Source organism: Octopus sinensis, linkage group LG10 (assembly GCF_006345805.1).
Source record: "Octopus sinensis linkage group LG10, ASM634580v1, whole genome shotgun sequence".
In the NCBI taxonomy this organism is placed as follows: Eukaryota; Metazoa; Mollusca; class Cephalopoda; order Octopoda; family Octopodidae; genus Octopus; species Octopus sinensis.
In genome coordinates, this window is record NC_043006.1 from 23,669,920 (window position 1) to 23,683,614 (window position 13,695).

At 37.7% G+C, this 13,695-nt stretch overlaps 1 protein-coding gene across 1 annotated transcript in view; it reads right to left on the minus strand.

Annotated features, from left to right (window-relative positions):
* LOC115216356 (A-kinase anchor protein 9) overlaps positions 1–13,695 on the minus strand; it is a 120,701-nt gene that overhangs the window by 100,736 nt on the left and 6,270 nt on the right. The window contains exons 2-4 of the mRNA XM_036506358.1: positions 9,088–9,132; positions 3,566–3,798; positions 1,451–1,570 (exon numbers count right to left, since the gene is read on the minus strand). Of these exons, the coding sequence (XP_036362251.1) occupies positions 1,451–1,570; positions 3,566–3,798; positions 9,088–9,132 (398 nt within the window). The remainder of the gene's footprint in view (positions 1–1,450; positions 1,571–3,565; positions 3,799–9,087; positions 9,133–13,695) is intronic.

A 13,695-nucleotide genomic window follows, 5' to 3' on the forward strand; every position in this document is an offset into this window, starting at 1 on the left:
TGTGACCAGCATCATTGAAAACCTATAACCAATGTCACTGTTGATCACCAAATCATCATATATATATTTATATATATTTATATATATATCCACATATAAAAAAACAGCCATACCAACAATCCAACATACCTCCTTCATCAGCTGCCCCATGGATATCATTATGGTTTCGACACCTGGGCAGTACCATTCAATCCAGCAGTGTCAACAGCACTAAAATAAATGGTGTTTGGGAACAAACATACCAAAGGAACCACAGATATATATATACAAGGTTATTCAAAAAGAATGAACTGATTTCATTACGCAATATTTTAATAAGGAAAAGCAATAGAAAAGTCCAGTTAAGTCACAATTATTTACTCACAATCAACTTTTATTTCCTGTTTTATAAGTGTTCAATGTGGCCACCACCTGCAGCACAGTCAACATCAATGTGATAAGAGAATTCCTCCCAGAGGCGTATCAACATACCCACTAACCTCAATGACGTTAAACATTGAATAACAACAGCAATCAACTTAGCGGATTGTGATATGCTGATACGCCCCTGGGAGGAATTCTCTTATCGCATTGATGTTGCCCATGATGCAGGTGGTGGCCACATTGAACACCTGTAAGACAGGAAATAAAAGTTGACTGTGAGTAAATAATTGTGATTTAGCTGGAATTTTTTATTGCTTTTCCTTATTAAAATATTGCGTAATGAAATCAGTTCATTCTTTTTGAATAACCTTGTATATATGGTATATGAATGATCAAATATACTACAAAGTGACTGGTACTGGTCTACATTAGTGAGATTTGTATTATTTGCTGAAATCAACACAGTATAGTGAATTTGTTGTAGAAAGTGAAAAATCTAACATTTCAGACAGAGTCCTTCATTGATAGGAGACAGCAGAACTGATGAGGGACATAGGACCACAGAAGCTTCATATACGGATAGGAAGTAGTAGGAGAGAGTGAAACAGAGTGAAAGAAGTAGAAAGAAAGGGGAATAGAATGAGGAGAAGTATGTGAAAGTGAGAATGAAAAAGAAAAACTTGAGATAAAAAGGGAGCTGAAGGGTAAGAAAGGGTCTGATGAAATAAGATGAGGTGTAGGAATAGAGGGAAAAAACATCCATTTGAACCTGTCGGTGATATGATACCAAGTCTAAATCTGAAGCAGGGTTCTTTCTGTTTCTTTGAGTATGTAGATTTTGGTGTTTGAAGATGCTGCACATTGATAAGTGAGTGATGAAATGATTCGTTGTGTTGAAGATGGGGATGACAGGTTGGCCTGGAATATTCTGTCTGAAACATTGGATTTTCCACTTTCTATGGCAAGTTCCCTGTATTCTTGTTGTAGATTTTTACCATGTAGGAATGGGTGAGTGTGTGTGTGTGTGTATTGATAGACAGATATAATATTAAAAAAAAAACCTTTAATAAGCATAATATCCACTAACCTCTTTCTTCAGTCTAATCTCAGTGTTCTGTTGTCGCTCCATCTGCTGGACAGTGGTCCTCCATTGGTTGATCTCCTTCTGATACTCCTCCCTCTCCTGCTCTCGTTCATGGGCTTGCTCCTAAATGAACAACAGATATATATATATATATATATATATATATATATATATATATATATATAAAATTGAATAAGGGTAGAAATTGATATTAATCAATTAAAACCAGTGGCCTAGCATATTAAAAAAATCCGAAGATTAAAATAGTTTTTACATACAAAATTTAAAGGATTGACCACTAAAAGTGGATGCTATATGCTAGCGATTTTGACATCTATAACTAGCATATTGACCGTCCATTTTTAGTGGTCAGTCCATTAAATTTTGTATGTAAAAAATATATACATATATATATATATATACAAATATTCTATAATTATAAACATAATTATAATCAAGGGTCAGTTAATTACTTCACCACACACCGAAATTAGAAAAAGGAATTAATTGCCTTTTCTACTACCATAAAGATCTCCAAGACAGTAGCACACAAAAAGTGTGTTACTGTCTGGGAGATCTTTATGATAGTAGAAAAGGCATTTAACTCCTATTTCTAAATTTGGTGCGTGGTGAAGTACTTAGCTGACCCCTGATTATAATTATGTTTATAATTATAGAATATTTGTATAATTTTACCTAAAAAGGTCATTTTAATGTACCAAACTACTTGGTAAAATTATTAATTATTAATTCATCAATTGATTGATTGATTAATTAATTAATTAATTTTACCCTTTTATTTTTATTATATATATAATATATATGTATGTATGTATGTATACACACACACACACACACACACACACACACAGAGTAGCAAATGGACGGTGAATAACACTTTTGCCAAACTTCTAAGTTATGGCAATGTAAACAAACCAACACCAGTTGTCAACCCGTGGTGAAGGACAAACACAAAGACACATGTATATACACACACAACAGGCTTCCACACAGTTTCCACCTACCAAATTCACTCACAAGGCATTTGTCAGCCAAACGGCTATAGTAGAAGACACCAAGATGTCATGCAGTGGGACTGAATCCATAACCACTCAGCTATGCCTGTCAATGATGCAGTGAGGTACACGATGACAGGTGGGGAGGTGGGTATCTGACACATTCACCTTCTTGGCCTACACTACACTGAACACAGCACAAGACAGCAACAGCTATCCATCAATCCATCCATCTTTTCTGCCCCGTACTGTTGGGAAGGTCATGGTGGAAAGGTCGCCAGGCACCTCCTCTTTAGGGTCCTATCAGAAGCAACCATCATTAGACTTTTCAGCTGGATTCCCAAGCATGGCTGACCAAAACTATGGATATTATCAAACCACCTTGTTCTTGGCCTACCTCGATCAAAATACTGCACCACATCAGATACAACCCACCCATAACACCAGATGGAGCTACCGTCTACACCACAAAGCAACAAAGAAGCTTCTACATAACCATTTGACCTGCAAGAAACAGTAACCAAATCTCTCTCAAATCACATCATATCATCTTAGGAAAGGATACATTGGATAATGTAATCTTGGGTTCGTTACACATAGGGAAAAGGCAGAATGGTCATGGCTGGAATGCCTTTGATCATAAGTCTGTTTGATCAAGACTGACTTTAGGTTAAACAGCAACAACTAATCACGCCACTATAATGCAATCATATTCTTAGATCCACATACACACACACACACACATACACACACTGAAAAAGACGTGCACACACAAACATGCACATATGTACAAAGATATGCACAGAGAAATGCACACAACAAACAGAGAATCATACACACATGTACAAAGGTGCACACATAACCACACCCTCACAATATCAATAAAGATGCACATATACACATACATAAACACATACATGTGCATGTACACACACATCCACACAATACCTAATGGTGCATACACAACCACAAATACACACAATACCAACAAACATACACACAAACACACACACATGTACACACGCACACGAGAACAGAGACCAGATTGAGGGTGAAAGTCACATAGATAAGCTGATGAGTCTTTCACTAGGTAGAAACTTACATTGAGAAATTGCTTGTTGGCCTTCAGCTGTCTGTCGACGGCCTCCAGCTGCAACTTGAGGTCATCCACCTGCTGGCGCTTCTCCTCCAGAAGCTCACTGTACCGATGTTCTATGTCCTCGCCAGAACTAAGCAGTTCATGCATCCTTTTCTCGTAGCTCTCCTGATTTTGTTGCATCAGCTGGGACATAAGCCGTTTGTCATCGTTTAGCTGGCGTATCTCATCCAATAGGCCTGATTGTCCATTGAAGGGGTCGATGTGGAGGTCAGGTTTGATTGGTGAAAGTTTGATTGGTGAAAGAAAGAAACCCAGCAAGGCAGCAGAGCAACGAATAAGGGAATAAACAAAAAAAAAAAAAAAGAAAAAATGACAATATATTAGCATTACAAACCTCAATAATAATAAACAACATCATCATCACTAGCATACTTATTTAGATTTCCTTTAACCAAAAGATGATCAATTTTTATAAGAAGCAGACCCATACGTGGCTGAAAAACCTTTAATCATAGGTTACCCCCATCAGAGATGACCTGGATGGAGCAGGGACTAAACCACAACAAAAGGCAAACATCAGTCAAGGAATGCATAAATGATTTCCAGGTATAATGATGGAAAACTTCACAGAGCCATTATGTTGTCACTGAACCTGCTGAAAATAACAGCCAAATCTCTCTCTCACCGCATTTTACCATTTAAAAACAAAAACAGGTTGGTCACTGTGATTCTAGGTCCCCTGTATACAAGTTACAAAATAAGGTGGAGTTGGCTGGATTGGTTATCATAGTTTAACCCATGTGTTGACCTTGGGTCAAAGCAAATCTAGTTTAGTCATCAACCCCTCCCCCCTCCCCGCCATTTTCTTCACTAATTTAGGCCATGGTTGACCCTGGGCTAAACTAGGGTTCCACTACTGTTCAATGCATGATGAATGGGGGTTTAGAGAGTCTAACTCCCGTCATTCCCAACCTCGGCCTCATGTGCCTGAGCATACTCTGAGTTCATAAAACCCATTTTCATGAGTAGGCTGCATAAACCAGAAGGACAGCCACAACAATTCCACATCAATGCAACAAAACATGCCGCCTTATTTTATGTGCAACAACAATAACAACAACACCAGCAATTACAACAACAACTGCAATAACAACAACAGCAACAAAATGTTAAACAGGTGCTCCACTGCATTTGTTATGGAAAAACAGAAAGGAAAAAATCTCAACCCTTTAGCATTTAAATTAGCAATATCTGACCCCAAATGTTCTTTCCTGTTTTAAGTTCAAACTGTCCAGATCTGGCTTCTTGTACCAACCCTACAATGTCATTCTAAAAAGTAAACAATCACATCAATGAAATTTTGAAGAAATAAGCATTACATCTGATTGAGTAAATTGGATGCAGAAGGGACGAAGCAACAACTTGACTTAAAACAAGACCAAAGATTAATAAAGAAATATCAAGTTTGGTTTAATAAAGATTAATAAATCAGTTTTGTTAAATGTTGTTGTTAAATGTTTCTAGAAAGTGACAACTTGTTGTTAGGTGTTTGAAAACAGAAGAATCTGTTGTTGTTAGGTGTTTATAAAAGAGAGAAGCTGTTTTTGTTGTTAGACAAAGAAAAAAAAGAAGAGTGACAACTGGTGGCTAATTGTCATGTCTTTATAAAGTGTGCAAACTGCTGGTGGTGTTTAGCCCCGGGTTAATCCTGAATGAGTTCACCTATGGCCAAAGCCTTTAGACTAAAATATTAAATTACATCATGAGAATTATTTGAAATGAAAAACAAAAGCGTGATGCTTTTAAAACGTCACCAGCAACAGTTGCAGTGGAACTGAGTCAGTGAGGTGGTCACAGACATGTGTTGAAAATTTAACACCTCAAGAAATAAATGAAAACGGAATATGACAGGTTTTTGTGCGTGTTTTTAACTGTCGAAACTGACTCATCTATGATGTGGTTACTTCGGGTTTAACACATATCAAGCCATTTAATTGATGAATACAAAAACCAAAATGTAAAAAATAAAGATATGTGTGTACCCTGATGATGACAGTATATTCAAAGACCACAGCTGGCAGAATCAAACACAGAGATCTTTTGATCTGACCGACATTATGAAGGACAACATCTAAAAGATCCTAATTAACCGTTTCCATTTCCATGGCATCAGATGAAGAAATCACAAGGAATTCATCTTGCCTTGTTTAGGATTTCGGTTTCTGTCTGTGCATTTCTGATCTCTCATTTTGTCCTTCTACATACACACACATATCTGTATATCAGTGTCTTGGTGTTTTGTCTGTATTACTTAGAATGGCAGGAACTTGTTATCCTACCCATAAGCCAATATAACCAATCATACCATTGCACACGCAATAAAAAAAAAAACATAATTCACCTCAATCTGTGTCTATTCTTTTCCTTTATCTTTGTAATTCCAAAACCCTTAAATCAAGCCACACACACACACAGATGCTCGCACGCACACAGGCTCATACTCTCTCAGTCTCTCCCTCTTTTTCTCTGTGTTTAACTAGTGCTTAGTAAGAATATAAAAAAGTTGAAATTATTCAGAAAAGCTTAGAATAAAAAATAAACTTCATTTTCTGTGTGGTTAATATCGAAAAATAAAGCAATCAATAACATTTCTGCAGTTTTTTTTTTGGTTTTGTTTTTTTGTTAGCATGCCGGGTGAAATGCTTAAAAGTATTTTGTCAGTCTGTATGTTCTGAGTTCAAATTCCCCTGAGGCCGACTTTGCCTTTCATCCTTTCAAGGATGCTGAAACAGCTACCAGTTAAGCACTGGGAATCGATGTAATCTCACGAAAGTGCTGGCCTTGTGCCAAAATTTGAAATCACTATTATTGTTATTTATAGAGTACCAAGCTGACAGAATCGTTAAGTACGCCAGGTGAAATGTTTAACAGTATTTCGTTCGTCTTTACATTCAGAGTTCAAATTCCGCTGGTGTCAACTTTCCCTTTCATCAGCCCAAAACTTGATAAAATTAATACCAGTCAAGCACTGGGGTCAATGTAATCAACTTACCCACCTCCCCTGCAATTTCAGGCCTTGTGCCTATAGTAGAAAGGATTGTTATGGCAGAGAGAGCTGGATGAACCATTAGCATGTGGGACAAAACGCTTGGCAGCAGTTCCTCTAGCTTTACATTCAGAGTTCAAATTCTGCCAAAGTCAACATTGCTTTGTTCCAGGTCTCGTAGAATAAATTATTTCTTGTACTCAGTACTTGTTACCAATATTTCTCAAAGAATTTCAGCAATATTCTTTGTCCTGCGTTTTCATTACTTTTGCTTTTTATCCAAGCAAAATAACCAAGTGCACCTAAAACCACAGCAATAATTATCAGCTTTGTCTTCCAAAATGTCTTCATCTTTCTAGCTACATCCTGCTATTACTCAACAGACTGGCAGAGTCATTAGCACATTGGAGAATATTATTTCTGGTAATTCTTTCAGCTCATTATATTCTGAGCTCAAATCTCACCAAGACTAACTTTGCCTTTCATCATCATTTAATGTCCATTGTCCATGCTGGCATGGGTTGGACGGTTTGACCGGGTTTGGCAAGCTGGGAGGCTGCACCAGACTCCAGTCTGATTTGGCATGGTTTATTACAGCTGGATGCCCAACCTAATGCCAACCACTCTGAGAGTGTAATGGGTGCGTTTTTGTGTCCCTGGCATGGGTGCCATTTGCATGACACCAGTATCTGCCACAACATAATGCCAAAGGTATTGCTCATAGCCTCCATGAGGCCCAACACTCAGAAGGAACTCAACCACTTTGCTTCTGTGTGGACCAACACTCAGAAGGAACTCAACCACTTTGCCTCTGTGTGGCCCAACACTCAGAAGGAACTCAACCACTTTGCCTCTGTGAGGCCCAATGCTCAAAAGGAATTCAGCCACTTTGCCTCTGTGTGGACCAACACTCAGAAGGAACTCAACCACTTTGCCTCTGTGTGGACCAACACTCAGAAGGAACTCAGCCACTTGCCTGTGTGAGACCCAATGCTCAAAAGGAACTCAGCCACTTTGCCAGGTTTTATAAAATAAAGTACAAGTCAAATATTTGAGTGGAGTAGGGGAATGATATTGGTTTGCCCCCACGACTACCACCACCAAAATTGTTTACCTTGTACTTAAATTAGAAACAATTAGTCTAAATAGAAGGTGGTGAGCTAGCAAACTCGTTGGCATGCCAGAAAAACTGCTTAGTGCCATTTTTTCTGGTTTTACATTCTGAGTTCAAACACTACTGAAGTTAACTTTGACTGTTATCTTTTCATGGTCGATAAAATAAAGAACAAGGTAAACACCAGTGGTGGGGTGGAGGTCAATGTAATCAACCAGCCCACCCTCCAAACAAAATTTCAAGTCTGGCGCCTATAATAAACAGAATAATTAAAAATGGCAACAAGGTGGCAGAATCGTTTGCACACCAGACAAAACGCTTAACAGCACTCCTTCCAGTAAAGATTGTTTGCCAACATAACATGGCAGTCCTGGTTTAGGACGAATGTTGCTGTAATTTAGCCCCAGGAGACATCTGTGTCCTTATATTTTTGGACAAGGGAATCTAGCACCCCTACTCAGCTCAAAACAATATCTGTGTATTGCCGAACAATTATTCTGTGCTGATGGAGGGAAATAACCCAGAAATTGCAATACACAGATATTGTTTTGAGCTGAGTGGGGGTGCTAGATTCCCTTGTTCGAAAATATAAGGACACAGATCGTGCTGTACAGCCAGCTGGAGACAATGTCTCCTGGGGATAAATTACAGCAACATTCATCCTAAACCAGGACTGCCATGTTATGTTGGCAAACAATCTTTACTCCAAAGTACTGTTGCTGAATATCTCTCGTTGTGAGATTTTAAAACAGTAACTTTCTAGCATTCCTTCCAGTTTTACACAGCAACTTCAGATTCAATTGAGGCCAACTTTGCCCTTCATCATCATCATCATCATCGTTTAACGTCCGTTCTCCATGCTAGCATGGGTTGGACAGTTCGACCGGGGATCTGGGAAGCCAGAAGGCTGCACCAGGCTCCAGTCTTATCTGGCAATGTTTCTACAGCTGGATGCCCTTCCTAACGCCAACCACTCCGTGAGTGTAGTGGGTACTTTTTACGTGCCACCTGCACAGGTGCCAGGCAAGGCTGGCAACAGCCACGGTCGGATTGGTGCATTTTACGTGCCACCGGCACGGAGGCCAGTTGAGGCGGCACTGGCATCAGCCACGATTCGGATGGTGCTTTTTACGTACCACCAGTCCAGGGGTCCTGGCATCTGCCAGGTGCCAAAAATCAGAACCAGTCAAACACCGACTTAGTCAACTAGCCCTCATCCCCATCCCAAGTTTCTGGTATTGTGCCTATAGCAGAAAGAATTAGTATGTTAATAATAATATAAATAATTATAATAAAAATAATACTGTTAGTGTTAGTTGAACAGAAATGTCATATAGATATATAGATAGATATATCAAGACTAACCTTGCTTTTCCAACCATTCCTCGTTATCTGTGACCATGGCCACATCTAGACGTCGAACAATGCCATGCAAAGTAATAAAGTGAAAGATAGATAGACAGATAGATATAGAGAGACAAACGGTCAGAGAGATAATGGAGAGACACGTAGGGTTACAGAAACATGCCATTGTCAAATAGAGTTCAATCGTCTTCCTAAATATACAGTTATCTGGAACCACTAAATGAGCATAAATTACCATTATTATTATTATTATTATTATTATTATTAATACTATTATTATTATCATTATTTATTTATTTATTTATTACATCATTTATATTTTGTATTACATTATTTATATTATTATTATTATTATATATTCTTTTTTTTTCAAAAAATTACCAATTTCTCAATTAAAGAAATATTATTATTATTATGATAGTTGTTGTTTTTATTATGCTTGTCATAAGGTTTTTTGTTTTGTTTTTTAAGTGTTACACTTTAAACAACCTTAACAGTGGAATGACATCAAAGACTTAATCAAAATCTTTAACGTAAAAGAATGCTGCTTAAGTAGTTCTGAAGAATTACATTTGGGGTGAAGTGGGGATCACTTTGCAGTCAAATAGTTTCAGGTTCATCCCCACTGTGTGGTACCTTGGGCGATGGTCTTCTATTATAGCCTGAAACTGACCAGTCCAAAGCCTTGCAAGCTAATTTTGCAGACAGAATGCTGTGTGGAAGCCTGTTGCGTTTAAGCGTATGTGTGTGAGTGTGCTTGTCCCCCACTACCACCCTGACAACCGGTGTTGGTTTGTTTACATCCTAGTAACATAGCAGTTCCACAAAAGAAACTGACAGAAAACTACCAGACTTTGGGAGGAAAAAAAAATAGCCATAAGTGTGGGGTCAAATTGCTCAACTAAAACCCTTTAAGGCAGTGCTCCAGCATGGCTACAGTCCAGTGACTAAAATAAGTAAAACAACTATTTATGAATACATACACACACGCGCGTGTGTGTGTGAGTGTGTGTATTTCACCCATTAGAGTTGAAAAATGAAACCTGGAATTTCTAGGGTTCCACTAAAAAGTATCAGAGCATCAAATAAAATGCCCCCAACTCATTCTAATATAGTTTAAATGAGGGCAGTGTATCAGCATTTAGTTCTAATATTCCATATTCTGAGTTCAAACCCCACTCAGGACAACTTTCTTCACTTCCATCCTTTCAGGGTTGAAAGACTAGAATACGAGTCAAGTGCTGATGTTGATTTAATTTCCTGACCCTTACTCCTGACTTGTGCCTATGTTAAGATTATGATGACTATTAATATGGCAGAAAGCTAGCAGAACCATTAGCATGTGGGGTAAAACGCTTAGCAGCATTTCGTCTGTCTTTACATTCTGAGTTCAAATTCCGCCAAGGTCGACTTTGCCTTTCATCCTTTCAGAGTTGATACACTAAGTACCAGTTGCATACTGGGATCAATCTAATTGACTGGCCCCCTCCCCAAAAATTTCAGGCCTTGTGCCTAGAGTAGAAAAGAATAAATTATGTACCAGTAAAACATTAGGGTCAATGTAATCAATTATCCCCCTCCCTCAAATTTCATACCTTGTACCTAGAGTAGAAAGGATTATTATTATTATCATAATTATTATTAAGGCAGTGAGTGGCAGAATCGTTAGCATGCCAGGCAAACAATTTTTATTATGTCCTGAGTTCAAATTCCACCAAGACTGACTTTGCCTTTCATCCTTTCAGGGTCAACAAATTAAGTACCAGTTGAGAACTGAGGTTGCTGTAATCGACTAGCCCATCCCCCCAAATTTCAGGTCTTGTGTCTATGGCAGAAAGGATTATCGTTATTATCGTGATTATTTTCACAGCATGGGCATAAAATATTGGGTTTTTTACTTGGGTATTTTCCTTTCCTTCAGGTTAACTGTCAAGCCTTAACAAACAGCACCAAACAGGGGGACAAAAACCCTTCCAAGACCATGTTCCAAGAAGAGAAGATTACTGGAGCACTCGTCTTAATGTTTAACCATTTCAGGTGTTGTAATAGTTTCTCTTTAGGAAATAAATCTTATACTCTGATGACAACTGACACAGCATCCAATTAGCCACAGGCCATCTCCATATTTTTAATATCTCCACTTTTAAATCATTCTAAAAATGTTAACAACAACAATAAATTCTTTTAGTTTAAAAAAAAATATTAAAATTGTCTCTGCCATAGCTAGCTTAAAGCACCAAGCATTTTCTAAGATATTTTGAAATAAACCAATAAATAAATAAATTAAAATAGAAAACTAAATAAATGTACAAATGAAACAAATTGATAGCTCAATTGATGTCATATCATTTTGGTTGTTGTTCCTCACAAGATGAGTCCTTGTTTTTCTGTCATTTAGTAAATAAAAGTCAGTTTTTGAGGAAAGAATTCTTTAATAAATTTAGCAGAATTTGAATAAGCACCTACTCCACATGGCAAGGTTGTATGAATGTAGGTGGGTTTGCTGTGTATAGGCCTCCATCACCATCACCACCACCACCTGTAGATATGTACAGAGCCTAAATGTGTCTATATTTGCAGAGAGCTGAAAGATCTTACAACTTATATAGCAGAATGGTAGATTCTAGAAGCAATGTTCCGATGTTTCCAAAAAGTGGCAAAGCAAATGGCACAACCGATAGAATGATGTCAGTATGAACTTCCTACGGCAAAAACAATGTGAATACTTATACATGTGCACATGGGAATGAATTGTGTGTATGAGTGTGTGTGTGTGTGTGTGTATTATATTACTGTGTAACAAAGAAATTCCCTTTGCAACCAAACTTTCAGGTTCAGTCCCACAGCATGGCACTTTAGTCAAGTAACTTCTGCTATGGCCCCAGGGAGGCCACTGCCACATGAGAGAGAGTTAGGTAGACACGAGCTATAAATATTGTGTGTGTGTGTGTATATATATTGATAAAAATGGTAAGACAACAAAAGAATGAAAGAGACCTCGATATTATGTAAATAGAGGAATTTATCTGTAAATGTAACATGTGTCTGATGGCCAGATAATTGAAGAGATGGTGGCGTGGATTTCCACCTTGGCATCCGAAACTCGGAGTTTTATCATAGCTACCGAATAATTGTCACATATGATGATGATGATTACATTTACATATATATATATATATATATATATATATATTATATATATATATATAATACACACACACAAAATGTTTTATATATACACAGATTAGAATTTGTGTGTGTGTGTATAGTTATATATAAGTATGGGTTATAAAATATTGTCATCATCATCATTTAATGTCTGTTCTTCCATGATGTCATGGGTTTGATGGTTTGACAAGAGCTGGCCGGCTGAAGCATTGTAGCAAGCACCAACTGCCAGCTTTGGAATGGTTTCTACAGCTGGATGCCCCTTCCTGGTGCCAACCACTTTACAGGGTGTACAGAGTGCTTTTTACGTGGTGCCAGCACAGGTGCTTTTTACATGATATGCATTCGTTTATAATTGCTTTCTATTTTTGTGCATTTCAGCCAATATATACCAAGAGAGGAAGTGAAACAAAGAAAGAAAGAGAGAGAACAATTTGCTAAGTGATCCATAAGAAAAGCAATTTGTTAGAAGGCGTCCCATTAGAACATGTATAACCCTTTACACAGCAATTCATTTTCAAAGAAGTTCATTTTAAAAACAATCTGCATGAGAGGAGTTCCTTACACAACAACCCAAACTATATAGAAATCTAACATATAAATACTTCTAAGTAGGTTTCCTTAATGTACACTACATGAAACATGTTAATGCTAATTTAAGTATCGTTTCCAATGCAGATGGCATCCCTGAGTCAGAAACGATTCTTATACGTTTACTTTGTGATAGTCTCATCACAACTTTGACACGCACAGTGTAGAGCAGTGGTTCCCAGACTTTTTCGGGTTGCCACCCCCTTGACACTCGGGCCATGTTCCTACTGCCCCCACCCCCAACAAACCATCACAAACACAGACCCCTTTCTGAAGCAAATTCAAAGCAACTGTATTTCACAAATAAAACTTAACCTAATGAACCCATTATCTTGTTGTTTTTACATGAAGCTGATTATCGCCCCAACTTATCACCCCACTTTTTACACGAATCACTACCCCATTATCGCCCCCTTTTCTTCAATGCCCCCTTGGAACCTTCCACTGCCCCAGCGGGGCAATACCATCCACTTCGAGAACCACTGGTGTAGAGAGAATCATATGGTTTGCTGAGAAGGTCAGCTGGTAATAAGGTTAAAACACATGCAGAGTTGTCTCTCATACTTGCCAATTAAATGACTAAATATTTTTCATTCATTTTCTTTCTTTTTTTTTTTGTTCCTAGCATAATTATTTCTATTTCAATTTATTTATCTTTCCATGTTCTCTACATTAAATACTATTGACATTAAACTATTACAGAGTAATCCTGTTGAAATAAAATGAAAAAAAAAAAAAAAGCCATCCATTATGAAAGCAACAGAGATGACATCCATCAAGAAAGATTTTTAAAAAAGCACAGAAGCAATCCATAGGAAAAGCATTAAAGTGATCCATAACAAAAACAAT